Raw genomic sequence first — 15,248 nt, 5'->3', positions numbered from 1 at the left:
CACATACATGACAGCATTGGTTCACATTTGAAACCGCACACACACACACACATATATATATATATATGTATGTATGTATAGATTTTGGTTCACACACCACTCAATGTTACGAAATATACCACTCAATGTTAAGAAACACACCACAATGCATATTAGTGCATATTTGTGTGGTGTGTTTCTTAACATTGAGTGGTGTATTTCGTAACATTGAGTGGTGTGAACCGCACGGCCGCACCTGATCTTGACTATATATATATATATATATATACACACACACACACTAGATCAGGTGCGAAGATCACTTCCTGTGCGGAAGTGTGGATAACACAAAAGGACGCACCTTAAGCGTAGAATTAACGCACCTAACATTACGCATTAAAATGGCGCACCTTAAGTACACAAATCACGCATCTTAAGCACACAAACAAAGCAACTTAAGAACACAAGCCACGCACTTAAAGTTTTAAAATGGCACACCTTAAGTTTCAACAACTGACGCACCTTAAGAAGGAAAATTACGCACCTTAAGAAGTAAAACAATGCACTTAAAGCTTTAGAACGACGCACCTTAAGTTTCAACAACTGAAGCACCTTAAGCACACAAACCACGCACCTTAAGAAAGAAAATCATGCACCTAAAGCTTTAGATCGACACACCTTAAGTTTCAACAAAAACGCATCGTAAGTTCTCATCAACTGAAGAACAGACGCACCTTAAACACAGAAACCACGCCTCTTAAGTTTGATAACCTAAATGCAAAAAGACTAAAATGCTACCGCGCTATTTTTAAATTTGTGTTTAATCTGGACGATAGATTTTAACGAGATCAATGACTATCATTCTACTGCATCTTTCACCTGAACACATTCACCGCATTTGATCTCTATTATATATATAAATATATATACACACTATAGAATAGGTTGCTACTGCTGTATAGTATAAATATATACTTTTTTTTTTTTTTTGTAGTTGGGCCCCCTTGGGGACCCTGTGCAATGGGCTCAGCCTGGACAGACATGCTCAGGGCCTATAGTGATATTCTTTTTTTATATATATAACGATTGCGAAAGCAATGAGCTACTCACTTGTCATGCTCTTCACACTTTAATTAGGCCCAATTCCATTATTAGTCTTCGAAGTTGAAGCTTATTAATCTAGTAAATTATACTACGGATCCGGGTTTATATCACAATTTTAAAACTCTATATTTACAATTTTAGATATCAATATACAAAATTACATTACTCAATATTCATAATTTTTGAACTCGATATTCACAATTTTGTTATATGGATTCAAAAATTGTGTTATACGGTTGAATATAGAGTTATGAAATTGTAAATATAGAGTTATGTAATTATGAATATAGAGCTCTAAAATTATAAATATAGAGTTCTAAAATTTGTGAATATAGACCTGAATCCACCTTGCAAGGTGGACCCGAGTTCATGGCATAACAACCGTATTAATCTTCAATTAGACAAAGCCCACTACATGACTAGGGGGATAGTTGTTCCTTCCGTTTTGGTCTGGGCTTTTAGATGACCCAATGTTATTTTTGCAAGTGTTATTAATCCATAGCATCTTGCACTGATCGTCATAGCAAAAATATAATTGCTCAACTTCACATAACTAGATAAAAATAACCATTCCATCACTTTACGTGTTTGGGAAAGATCAAGTGAAAACAGAATGCTAATGAGAACAAATCACACTTATCTATCACATTCAACCAACAATGTTAGATGCACTGCGAAAGGAGCTAGCAGGGCCGGTCCAAACATTTTGGAGGCACTGAGCGAAATTAAAAAAAATGGACCCTATATGAAAAAACTAAAATTTAAATTTAATAATACTGAAAAATAATAATCTATACTATATATAAAAACAATATCCTCCTCCAAAATTTCCCGCCCAAACGTAGGGGCATTTTAGTGCTATGATAATTATTATGATAGAATAATATTAATTATAATTGATTATAATTATTAAGATAGAATTTATAGAATTTATTATGATAGAATTAGATTAAATATAATTGGTTATTATGGTAATATTATAATCATGGTAATATGGCAAATTCCATTCACCTATTATTCCTGCAGATTTTGTAAGGAATATTTTGCCTTAAAGATGGAAAAAAAAATAAAGCAAGAATTCTATTGTTTGCAAAACGCTGTAGAGTCCTATTTATACACTTTATTTTTAGGGTTTCTGAGAGCCTTAAGAAGGGTACGTACGTAGAGGACGGTGAAACATAATGATGCCGGGGAGAAGGTGCTAAAATTGATCCAAAGAAGTGTTCAGATTTCACATTTAGATGCCATGAAGGAATGCCTGGAGAAGGATGTTGTGGACGGAGCAGTTGCTAAATTTTGATTATGGAGTTGAAGGGAAGGAGCATCGGTATGTACATTCTATTTGGACAACTTCTATTCCAATGAGCAAAACAGTTCTATAATAAGTTGGAATACATTCTATAGCTATTCTGTTTGAGCAAGTGTCATACTGATTGTTAAACTAAGTTTGACTATGTTAGTTGAAAAAATAATTCCTTTGAAGTTTTAAATTGAGGAATTATATATCAATGAGATTTGAGTTATTTGACTCTTGTATGTACACCATTGACATATTATTAGCATCTGCTTACTTCACATCCTAATAGTCTTTATTAAGAAACCTGGTGAAGTATTGGCTTGTGTGCCATTCTGAATTGTAATGAAAATATAAAAAATTTTCACTAAATATTAATGTTAGTTTGTTTCAAATTAAACTACAATGGTACGTTCTTGCAATTACATATCTTTCTTAAAGAATTGATGAAATGAAGTTGCTGGAAGTGGTTATTGTATTGTAGTTTGTTTTATTATAAATTCAATTATTAAACAAATACTAGAAAAAACAGGGTTAATAGTACTCAAAAAAAAATACAAATACTAGAAGTGAATTTGGCCTTTAATTGTTATCTATTTGTATATATTCTGTAAATATATTATAATGTTTTATGAAAATTGACANACTTGATCAGGCTAGGGCCAAGATACTTGCGGAAAACTTCAACTGGACAAAATTTAAATTTGCCAACAAGAACATACTTAGGGAAGATTCCCAAGGGAAAATCTACTGTGATCCAAGCATAGGAATATATATATATATATATATATAATGTATAAAAATAAAATTCTTTTATATATTATTACATTTTTTTTATTTTCGTATATATGGTAGAAAACATGAATGAAAATCAAAAGTATTTGGATACTTATTCTATTTTAAGCCATTATTCAATTCTATACGCTAGGGAATCACGAACTAATATAAGCAATTGATATATACGGGCTCACGACCATTAGCCAAATTCAAATTGATGTAATATTTAATAATCTTATAATTGATTAATTATATTCATAAATACTAATATTTAATATATAATAATAATGAAAATTGTAATATATGTCCTCCATAATATGCCAATTATTAATGCCACCCTTAAATTATTAGTAGTGTAAATATTGCCTCCCAATTTTCAAAACAGTACATAACTTTTAGTATATATGACTTGATATTCCTGTTAAAGAAAAATAATTAAATTGAACAATGCATTTTTCAAAAAAAAAAAAAAATACAATGGGATAGAGCAGGTAATAATAAGTACATTAAATGACATAATTTTATTTTTTGTAATGAAATGGAACAATAAATATAGAATATATTCATTCTTAAATGGTGTCTATTAAAAATAGCAATAAATAAAATAGGATAAGGAATGAAACTTAATTTTGAGGAAATATATTTAATATTTAATAATTTTATAAATTTTAATATTTAATAAATTTAGTATACAATAATAAAATAATTATTCTATTAATTATATTCTCTTATTATTAATTATTAATCTATCTATTTCTTTTCTATTAATAAAAATAAAAGCATACTCTTCAATTTTAATAGTATAGATAATTGGTAAGAAAATGTTATATAAAAATTAACTAATATCTATTCATTGATAATATTGTTTCTAATTTCACAAATTATACCTAATTCTCATTGTGGACATAAATTATACTGTAATTCTCATGGTTATAACGTAAATTATAGTAATATATACTTTCCAAATTCACGTTATTATGTAAATATAATATAAATATTACACACGCTTATCCAGTTGTACTAATTAATAATATTTTACCTAATTTAAAATACTACTATTTAATATATAATAATTTACATATACACTAATTGATACTCATGGCAAGAATCTTTTTCAAAAAAATATAATATTAACATATACGGTAATTGATATTCATGGTAAGTTGATCCTTTTTTTTTTTTTACTATTTACTGTATACGGTAAGAATATATTTACTAATATATTATAATAAATATTTATATATTACGTAATAATCATCCTCTATTTTGACCAACTTCCATATAGAGGGTACATATTTTGTTTACATTTTTTTTATTTCCGTATATATAGTAGAAAACTGAAATGGAAATCAAGAGTATTTGGATGTTTATTATATTTTTAGCCATTATTCAATTTTATACGCTAGGGGATTACGAACTAAGATAAGCAATTGATAATATAAGCAATTGATATATATATATGCTAGGGGATCTCGATCGTTACCCTAAGTTGATATATAAAAGTCAAATCCTCCTATTTTATTTTTCCTCCCAAACTTTTGTAGTCAATTAATTAAATATTTTATTGGTCAAATAATTAATAAAGCTTATTTAGTAAGAAAATGTAAAATGAAAATTTACTAATATCTATTAATTGGTAATATTGTTTCTATATTCACGTATCAATATCAATACTATTAATAAAAGTAAAATCCTCATATTCAACTTCCCCGCACAAACTAATATTATTAATTAATTGGTAAAAAAAATTAATAAAGTTTAATTGGTAAAAAAAATTTATTTGCCAAATTCTCAGAATAATTAAACCATTATAATTGTGAGAATAATGAAAATAAATTTTGCGTAATAAATAAAAAATTCTTTGAAAATTCTACGTAATTTTATAAGAAAAAATAATTTATTAATTATTATTTACACCAATAATAATAATAATAATTCAAATACTTATATATACTTCTATATTTGTGTTACTATTAATACTATTAATAAAAATAAAACCATCCTTTGTGAAATTCCCGCCCAAACAATAGTAAAGATAAAATGAAAAAGAAAACTGATTTTACTAATTGATTGAAAATATAAAAAGACCGTAATGAAAAAATAAACGGAAATTAGGGAAATTGGAAAAGGAAAAGAATATTACAATTGACTAAAAATTATTTAAAATTTTTATAAAAAAATTAATTACACTATTTTTTTTGAAAATTTTAAATTATTTAAACTTTAAAAAAATTAATTACACATATAATAATTAGAATTAATTCATTCAAATATGGAGGATGAAGAAAAAACTAAATGCGATATGGTGAAAATGAATATACTTAAGGCATAAAACTATAATTGCACATATATTAATGTAATTGACTAATAATAATTGTCTAATAATTATTATGGTAATTAAACTAAACATTGGCCATTAAATTTATTTTTATAATAATTATAATTAAATTATTTCTCCTTTTTCCCATATTTATTTTAGTAATAATATAATTACATAAGTCATATTAATATCGATCTTTTTAAGATAATTGTAAACAAACAAGTCATATATTATTCAATTAATTGAGTAATACTTTTGTAATAACTTTAAAATCAAATAAATATACACGTTCAATATTAGAATTTTTTTATAATTGCATATTTATTTTTATTATCTAAATATATAATAAAAAAAATTATCCGTGCATCGCACGGACAAATGGACAATTATTTGTTCTAATTCAAGCAAGGAAAACATCAAAAAACATAATCGATCCAACCAATTTCATCAATTGCGCTATATAATATTCGATTTTATAATATATATAATTGTATATCAATCTAAATATTTTTAAAATATTATAACAAATCCATTCCGTGCAACGCACGGGCGAAAATACTAGTATCAAATAACATGAAATACGATTAGAAAATTTTCTAACATTTTTTAAATACAAAGTAATCATGACAAAAAATTTCTACGTGCTTTAGTCGATGCAAAATCATCGATAATTGCATCAAAATTAACATTGTCTAGCATATCCTTCTTAATACACAAAATTGCCAAACCATTCAATCTTTCTTGACATTGAAGATCTCAAGTAGGTTTAATTTTATGATTTTTTGTTCTTTTCTTCTTTCACTTTCTATCCTTGTTAATAGAATAGATTAGATAGAACTCAGTAACTCAGGGTAATTATAATTTAAAATATATATATTCTAGAACTACAGAAATCACAAAAACCATTATCCCATTACATATTTGCATTACTCATTAGAGGATTAATTATAGATTTATAGCCCTAAATCCCTAATGCCTTATAGGTGTGTTGTGTTGCCTGTGTGCAATGCTACAGAGAAAATAAAGACAGAACACATTACAAATAGAATAAAACTTACAAGTTACAACCGACAATGGGCCCAAACCGGGAAATAAAAGAACAATCGTTGATCGTCGACAAAGATCGAGGATGAATCAAATTGGGAAAAAATTTTATTGAAGAAGACAAATGGGTTAGCCGGTTGGGAAAAATTTTATTAAAGAGTCAATGAGAGTTAAGGAGAAGCTATGGAGATGGATGCAACACTTACAAGGGAGCCTAAAAGTGATATTTTCAATGGTTTTGATCATATGGACAAACCAAAGAAAAAGTGGAACAAGTGCCAAAAAGCTGAAATTCTCGCATAGATCGGTCACTGTTCGGTATTTGGACGTATCTCGGCCTAAAAATATCCAAATTGAGTGATTTTTGTTCCATTGGAAAGAAGGCTCAAATGGCTAAAACTCTTATGAAGACATTAAAGCTTAAAAAAGAAGCCAAAGGGGTCACAATCGTCCAAACTTACAGATTTCGTCCAAATCTGTCACTGTTGGATATTTTGACCATATCTCAGCCTAGAAATGTCCAAATGAGATGACTCTTGCACCATTGGAAAGCCAACTTGAAGGGATACAACTTTATTGAAGACTACAAAGGCCAATAAAATGGTTTTTGGGGTGAAAATAGCCTATAAGTTAAAGCAGTTGCAAAGAATTATGCTTACACAGTGAGAAATGCAATTTCTAGAGAGTTGGCACATGGCCACTTACATGGCTCGTGTAGGTGGCCGTGTGACTCCTGCTCTATTTATATTTAAGCTCGTTTTGAGAATTTTCAACTTGGTTTTGACCATGGTTGGACCCAGGACACTCCCTTTCACTTCCTTTCATATTTCCATGTTAGATTAAGCTTATATTTAGGTTTCTAAACATATTTGAAGCTTGTAATCAAGGATTCAACACTTGGATTTCGAGATTTACCATCTATTTCAATACATAAGTTTTCCTTTCCCTTTTATCTCTGTATCTTGCAATGTTTATGCTTTACATTGATTTTTTTGTGTTCTTTATGCTATTTAATCATGAGTAGTTAGTTTATGGGCTAGAGTTAGGGTTATATTGTTTTTATTGATGAGATATCCTTGATTATTGCATAAAGGAGATGTTTGCCTACCTAGGGTTCTTGAGTTTATGAAGGATTTGTGTTTGTATATTGTTAATGCTTGGTGTACAACATTCATTAGCATGCTTTGAAGGATTCTTGGCCTCAATGAGAGTTGGGTAATATTTCAAGCCACTCCTTGCATAAATTCGATTTTTCCTATGAAAATAGGGGAAATTGGGGGGCGGGGGGGAGGGGGGGGGTTAAGATGCTTTGTGTTCTAATCTTTATTTATTTATCACGAGAGTGACTTATAGATTAGGATTCTTACGTGCATCACCTCAATTCCTTGGTTGTGTGAATATTTTTCTTCAATCCTTAAGTTGTGTTATGCATCTAGAAGATAATGCTCCCTAGATTGAGTCCTATTTCTTTATTTTGTGTATATGTGTTAGTCTTACTATTTCTTTAAAATTGTTGTTTGCTTAGCTTCTTGTTGATTTTCTTTAGCTAGTGCCTAGTTGTGATTGCATATTGTGTGCCATAAACCTCAATCCCCTGAGGATGACATTTCACAAATGTACACTCACAATCACTCATTTTTGCTACAATCATAGCGATACTGACCTTTTGACTACTACTCGTAAAAACCTTCTTTAAATTTGTTATGTCATCAGAAAAATCTTGAATATGTCCCTACTAACAGTCCATTTCAATGGATTTTAAACCCATGGCAGGAAATAGAAACAAACTTCCTAAAACCCTGGCCCTCAACAAACCTAAAAGGTAGTTCATCCACAATAATCATTTCAATTTTCAACTAAAGTTCTCCTGATTAGTTCTTGATCAAACACCCACGTTCCCAACACCCTTTTAGTGCTGTCTTCGCTACTCTCAGTTACAACAGAAGAGGGACAGGTTGGAAGGTGAGAAGGGGCTGCTTAATATATCCAGAGTGAGGATTTTTAAGGCAATAATTTAAGATATGATTTCTCAAAGAAAAAGTCACATGTTTCTTAGACTCACATGCAAACTACTTTGCACTATATATGTGTGTGTATGCGTGTGTGTAACCCTAAACCCTAACCCATATTTTGGATTTAACATTTTAAACCCTCACCTGATATTTAAAAATCAAGATTCAATTCGTTTATTATACAAGAGGATATTTGTAAATCAAGATTCGTTTATTATACGAGAGGATATTTGTAATACGAGTACAGATCTCCATCATTGGATAGTTGTATTTTGGGTTAGACGAGTTCTTCAGATTCCTTAGGTATTGCTCACCCCTAATATATATTCTGAGAATCTCTCTTTGATATTACTCAATTAAAGGCCGGGCATAACAGAATGTTGAACAATCAAAGCATTTTCATGGGTGAAAAAATTGATTTAGTTTTTTCCAACTTAAGTGGTAAAAAGATGCGATGAAAAGTAGAGGGGCGCCTAGCGTTACTCATTGTAAATATGTCAAAAATTTTAAATATGGAGCGTTTTTTTTTTTTTTCAAGTATGATGTGTCTTAAGACTAAATATTTTAATAAGTTAGAGTTTTTCAAGATGATTGAGTGAGTAGAGAATGATTCTTATTCTGATAGTTTCACAAATTTGATTTTTGTCAACACTGAGCGAAAGACTCGACGATCCTAATCGCATCACATGTATCAAATCATGATCATCTGCCACCAAAAGAGCTCATAGTGTAATAGCATAAACATGTAATTCTCAGTAAGATTTAAGGTATAGTTCTCACTCCCCTCTATCAGATCAAGTGGGAATGAGGTGAAAGAGGGAACCGAAGAAATAATGTCCTCAGACATGCAATACGTACACGTAACATCAAGGATTCCTCATATTCTGGGCTATGATTCAATTCCATTCTGCATATATATATATATATATATATATATATATATATATATCTCACCTCATCTGAAGTAATAAGTTTCTAGTCATCACATGCATGCTATATCCAGGTTTCAAAAATATATATTTTATATCCAGATGGATGTCAAAAGAATAAAGAATTCAAAAATGTGAAAACGGGAAGAAAAGAGAAAAGAAAAAATCAAAAAGGGGGAGAGGCAAGCTAAGTGCCGGGATAATGAATAAAATCATCATATATGGCTGCAGTGACGTAAAAATTAAAAATCTGTTTCACATTCTTCCGATAAATCCGCGCTCTTTGCCAATGAACCCACCTTGAAAACACACTTAATACTTACGTCTTTCTTCTTCCCCTTAGCCCAACTCGAAATCTCCATCGGCACACTGATCTTCAACGCCATCGATTTTTTCCGGCGACCGTTGAGCTCCTTGTGTAAATCGCCCGAAAGTTTCGCGGCCATCTTCAAATCAACGGCCGTTGTTTCCTTTGGTTTAACGGAAACCGTGGGATATTTCCCCTTTCCGATCTCACGGTTCTTGAAAACCAGCGACGATTTACCTCCGTCCCCGAACGAAACCTTCATTCTCTGGTTGGTGTTATGAACTAGCAACGAGACATGGAAATTAGGGTGTCGTGGGGATTTCTTGAATTGGATCGTGGCCATGGAGAATTTTGGGGATTTAGGGGTGTATAGGCCGTTGATAGTGCCGACGATGATGCCTATCAAAATCCCTAAGACTGCCAGAGGGACCAGGAACCAAAAGCAACATTTGCGAAGCCGTGTATCCTTTTTATTGGACTGCATTCCCTGGTAACTCTCGACGATTTTGGCGTTTTCCGGGGGCGGGACACGGTAAACTTGGTCACGGGGGATTTGGATGACGTAGGTCTCGGGATCCTTCCCCGGTTGGACGGGCAGCGAAAATGTTAAGGATGTCAACGGAGGGTCACCTTTCCGGCCATCGCCCCCGGCCGGTGAGCCCACCCGCCCCTCCATGGAAGAGCGGCGGTGTAAGACGGCAAAATATGGCTATCTATATATGTAGTGGGCAATGGCGGGAAGGTATAGGTAGAAGTAGCTGGTGGTGAAATGCTAGGACGAGTACTTTGTGGTTTGCATGGCAAGGCTTCATGAGAAGACAATTTTTACAAATGGAGCCATCTTAATGTTTCATGTTTTTTTTTTTTGGTTGTTTTGTGCCACGTTCAACAACAACAACAACAACTCCCAAACACTTTCCGCCTCTCTGCCTTACCTTATTCTTGGAGTGATATGTTTAAGGAATTAATTAGATCCGATGAATTGGATCTTTAATTTTGACTTGTTTTTTGTCCTTGGCCTGTCTATTTTATTGGAGGACCTCGTTTTATTACATTCAGACAAATTCTTTTTTTTTTTTTTTGGTGAGTCATTCAAACAAATTCTGATTCTCACTAATATAATTAAACATAATTTAATTACTTTTTAAACTCTAATTTACTTTTAAGTAGATACTAATAAGAGTTTTTTGCATTTTTAGTCCCACGACTATAATGGCACTTGTAGGATTGGTCCACGACTTTCAAACTTTTCAATTTTGGTCCATGACTATTGTTTTTTTTGCAAAAATAGTCCTTCCGACGCCGGAAAACAAAAACCGACGAATTTTCCGGCAATTTTTCGCCGGAAAAAAAATTGACATATTTTCCGTCAATTTCTCGCCGGGAAAAAATTCTCCTTTCAAGTAAGATTAAAATTGACATTTCTAAACAATTAATTTAAGTTAAAACAAATTCATTTCTAAAAACATATTTAGTCAATTTAATTATTTTTTCATTTTGGTAAACTAATTAAATTTAAAACTAATTCATTTCTAAAAGCATGTGTAGCCAAGTTAATCTTAGTAAATTAAATATAAATTCAAAATTATTTTTACTTTTTCGTTTAAATTTAAATTATATTTACTTTTTAGCCAATTAAGTACAAATTTAAAATTATTAATACAAATTCAAGATCAACAAAAAATAATATTATTATGATTAAATTTAAACTAAAAAGTAAAAATAATATTTGAATAATTTTGCGCAGTAGTAACATCTGCCAACATAAAGGAAATTTTTTTAGAAATGTCAATTTTGAATAAAAAGTAAAATACATTAATTTTTTAGAAATTTCAGTTTTAATCTTACTTGAAAGGAGAAATTTTTTCCGGCGATAAATTGATGGAAAATATGTCAATTTTTTTTTCCGGCGAAAAATTGCTGGAAAATTCGCCGATTTTTGTTTTCCGGTGCCGGAAGGACCATTTTTGCAAAAAAAAAAAACAATAGTCATGGACCAAAATTGCAAAGTTTGAAAGTCATGGACCAATCCTACAAGTGCCACCATAGTCGTGGGACTAAAAATGCAAAAAACTCATACTAATAATTACTTTAATATTATTCTTTTTGTTGAAAAAAGTGTCAAATAATTCACTGAACTTATTGCTTATGTGTAATTGGAGTTTTTTCTACTTTTGGTCCTATGACTTTAGTGCCTCCGTCAATTTAGGTACACGACTTTCATTCCTGACATAAGTAGTGCTTGACTTTAATTTTTTTTGCCACTTTTAATCCTTGACTTTGATTTTTTTTCCTCTTTTAGTCCTTTCGGCCATCTGAGCGACAACTTTTAATCGAAATCAACAAACTGTTGTGTCATTAAGGGTAAATAACGTTTAATGTATTTAGGAATTTATGAATAGACAATTTTACCCTTAATGGCACAACAATTTGTTGATTCTTATTAAAAGTTGTCGCTTAAAAAGCGATGCAAATCAAGCAAATAACGTTTCTTTTTCCTATTTTTTTCTCTGATTTTATTTATAAATATATTTAGGGCTTTATCAAAAGACACTTTTACCTTTAATGGCACAATAGTTTGTTGATTCCAATTAAAAGTTGTCGCTCGGATGGCCAATAAGACTAAAAGTGGAAAACAAATCAAAGTCAAGGACTAAAAGTGAAAAAAAAATCAAAGTCAAGCACTACTTATGTCATGAATGAAAGTCGTGTACCTAAATTGACGGAAGCACTAAAGTCATAGGACCAAAAGTGAAAAAAACTTTGTGTAATTGGGTTTGAACTTAAAAAATGTGCAATTGAATCATCAAACAAAGAAAATATGTGAAATTAAGACATTTTTCAAATTTTTTTGGTAGAATTCGATCATATTTCTTACATGATAGGCACTAAGAGTCGTTTTTTTTTTTTTTTAATAAAGTTGGAAAGAAAGATTGAAATGTTTAATTTATAACTCAAATTGCATCGAAAGAAATTAAAAAAAAAATGTCTCTGTTGGTTTCATGACCCGGGATAGTCACTCAGCGGGCAACCTACCATAACCGATTGAATCAACAAAAATATAAGTAATTTGAAAATACAATTCATTCTTTTTTGTAAGTAAGTAATTCGTACATACATGTAGTGTCATCGTCTTTTTTGGTAAGTAATTCGTACATACATGTAGTGTCATCGTCTTTTTTGTTAAGTAATTCGTACATACATGTAGTGTCATCGTCTTTTTTGTTGATGGAGCTATTTTCTGCAGAGAGATCATCCTCCCTCTTTGAATTTTAGTACTTCCATAACCGATTGAATCAACAAAAATATAAGTAATTTGAAAATACAATTCATTCTTTTTTGTAAGTAATTCGTACATACATGTAGTGTCATCGTCTTTTTTGGTAAGTAATTCGTACATACATGTAGTGTCATCGTCTTTTTTGTTAAGTAATTCGTACATACATGTAGTGTCATCGTCTTTTTTGTTGATGGAGCTATTTTCTGCAGAGAGATCATCCTCCCTCTTTGAATTTTAGTACTTCGTACTAGAATGCAGTATCTGTTCATAACTACTTTCTCAACCTATTGTGCCTACATTGAGGCTCGAACCCACCACCTCCCGTATAAAGGGAAGGGTTTGATGCCACTAGACTACAAGGTCCTTGGTTTACTTTCCTATTTTATAATAGAAGACTAGTAGTTGCGTTGTACATGTTAGTGGCAATTTATGGACATTAAATGAAATTTATGGGTAATTTATAGGTAATAAATGAGTGATAAATAGGTAATAAATTTGGTAACTAATGGGTAATTAAGGGTTAGTTATTTGGGAGTTATGGAAGGGTGTTGGGTATTTACCATGTCTCAATTGCACATATTTTATTTGTTTTTATGTTTTATGGTTTGGTGGTACATTTTATAAGTTTAATTGCTCAGTCATATTAAAATGGTAAGTTAAGTGGTCAATTTAACATTTTTTCCTTTTTTCTTTGAGGATTTTTTTAATTTGTTGGTAAGTCGTAACATATACCTTAGTCTTTTTAAATTATTAAATAATGGTTTGCATGGGTTGATACAACTATACTAAAATCTTCAGGGAAATATATTTACTATACTGTTTATGAGTACAGAAAATTGAGTAATGAGCGTTGTATTGCAATAAGAATATTATGAGTAATAGTAATTGATGGATGGATAATAAGGCGCTAGTGGTGGGAATATGCCAGAGAGTCAGATCCCTTGTAGGGACCTATATCTGGACCTAATTAAAGCCTAGTTATGCCAAACTCATTTAGTAAAAAGGTCAGGCTTGAGTCAATTTCAAAAGCCTATTAAATACCTGGGCCTAATTAAAGTCTAGTTAGGCCAAACTCGTTTAGTAAAAAGGTCAGACTTGAGTCAATTTCAAAAGCATATTAAACTAAACAGGTCTGTCGTGTANAAATATAAGTAATTTGAAAATACAATTCATTCTTTTTTGTAAGTAATTCGTACATACATGTAGTGTCATCGTCTTTTTTGTTGATGGAGCTATTTTCTGCAGAGAGATCATCCTCCCTCTTTGAATTTTAGTACTTCGTACTAGAATGCAGTATCTGTTCATAACTACTTTCTCAACCTATTGTGCCTACATTGAGGCTCGAACCCACCACCTCCCGTATAAAGGGAAGGGTTTGATGCCACTAGACTACAAGGTCCTTGGTTTACTTTCCTATTTTATAATAGAAGACTAGTAGTTGCGTTGTACATGTTAGTGGCAATTTATGGACATTAAATGAAATTTATGGGTAATTTATAGGTAATAAATGAGTGATAAATAGGTAATAAATTTGGTAACTAATGGGTAATTAAGGGTTAGTTATTTGGGAGTTATGGAAGGGTGTTGGGTATTTACCATGTCTCAATTGCACATATTTTATTTGTTTTTATGTTTTATGGTTTGGTGGTACATTTTATAAGTTTAATTGCTCAGTCATATTAAAATGGTAAGTTAAGTGGTCAATTTAACATTTTTTCCTTTTTTCTTTGAGGATTTTTTTAATTTGTTGGTAAGTCGTAACATATACCTTAGTCTTTTTAAATTATTAAATAATGGTTTGCATGGGTTGATACAACTATACTAAAATCTTCAGGGAAATATATTTACTATACTGTTTATGAGTACAGAAAATTGAGTAATGAGCGTTGTATTGCAATAAGAATATTATGAGTAATAGTAATTGATGGATGGATAATAAGGCGCTAGTGGTGGGAATATGCCAGAGAGTCAGATCCCTTGTAGGGACCTATATCTGGACCTAATTAAAGCCTAGTTATGCCAAACTCATTTAGTAAAAAGGTCAGGCTTGAGTCAATTTCAAAAGCCTATTAAATACCTGGGCCTAATTAAAGTCTAGTTAGGCCAAACTCGTTTAGTAAAAAGGTCAGACTTGAGTCAATTTCAAAAGCATATTAAACTAAACAGGTCTGTCGTGTATATATATATATATATATATATATA

The 15,248-nt window shown here is 30.9% G+C and overlaps 1 protein-coding gene across 1 annotated transcript; it reads right to left on the bottom strand.

The window, feature by feature from the left end:
* Window positions 1–9,532: 9,532 nt before the first annotated feature.
* LOC116014517 (NDR1/HIN1-like protein 13) lies at window positions 9,533–10,682 on the bottom strand. The gene has a single exon (XM_031254589.1). The coding sequence runs from the start codon at window positions 10,440–10,442 to the stop codon at window positions 9,702–9,704; it is 741 nt and encodes a 246-aa protein (XP_031110449.1). The 5' UTR covers window positions 10,443–10,682; the 3' UTR covers window positions 9,533–9,701.
* Between the last annotated feature and the right edge of the window lie 4,566 nt (window positions 10,683–15,248).

The sequence above is a fragment of the Ipomoea triloba genome, chromosome 3 (genome assembly GCF_003576645.1).
Source record: "Ipomoea triloba cultivar NCNSP0323 chromosome 3, ASM357664v1".
In the NCBI taxonomy this organism is placed as follows: domain Eukaryota; kingdom Viridiplantae; phylum Streptophyta; class Magnoliopsida; order Solanales; family Convolvulaceae; genus Ipomoea; species Ipomoea triloba.
Note: the sequence above shows the minus strand (reverse complement) of the source record. Positions and strands in the feature narration are given on the sequence as shown.

Coding starts and splice junctions, on each gene's coding strand:
- LOC116014517 (XM_031254589.1), bottom strand. CDS start 10,442: ATGGAGGGGCGGGTGGGCTCACCGGCCGGGGGCGATGGCCGGAAAGGT.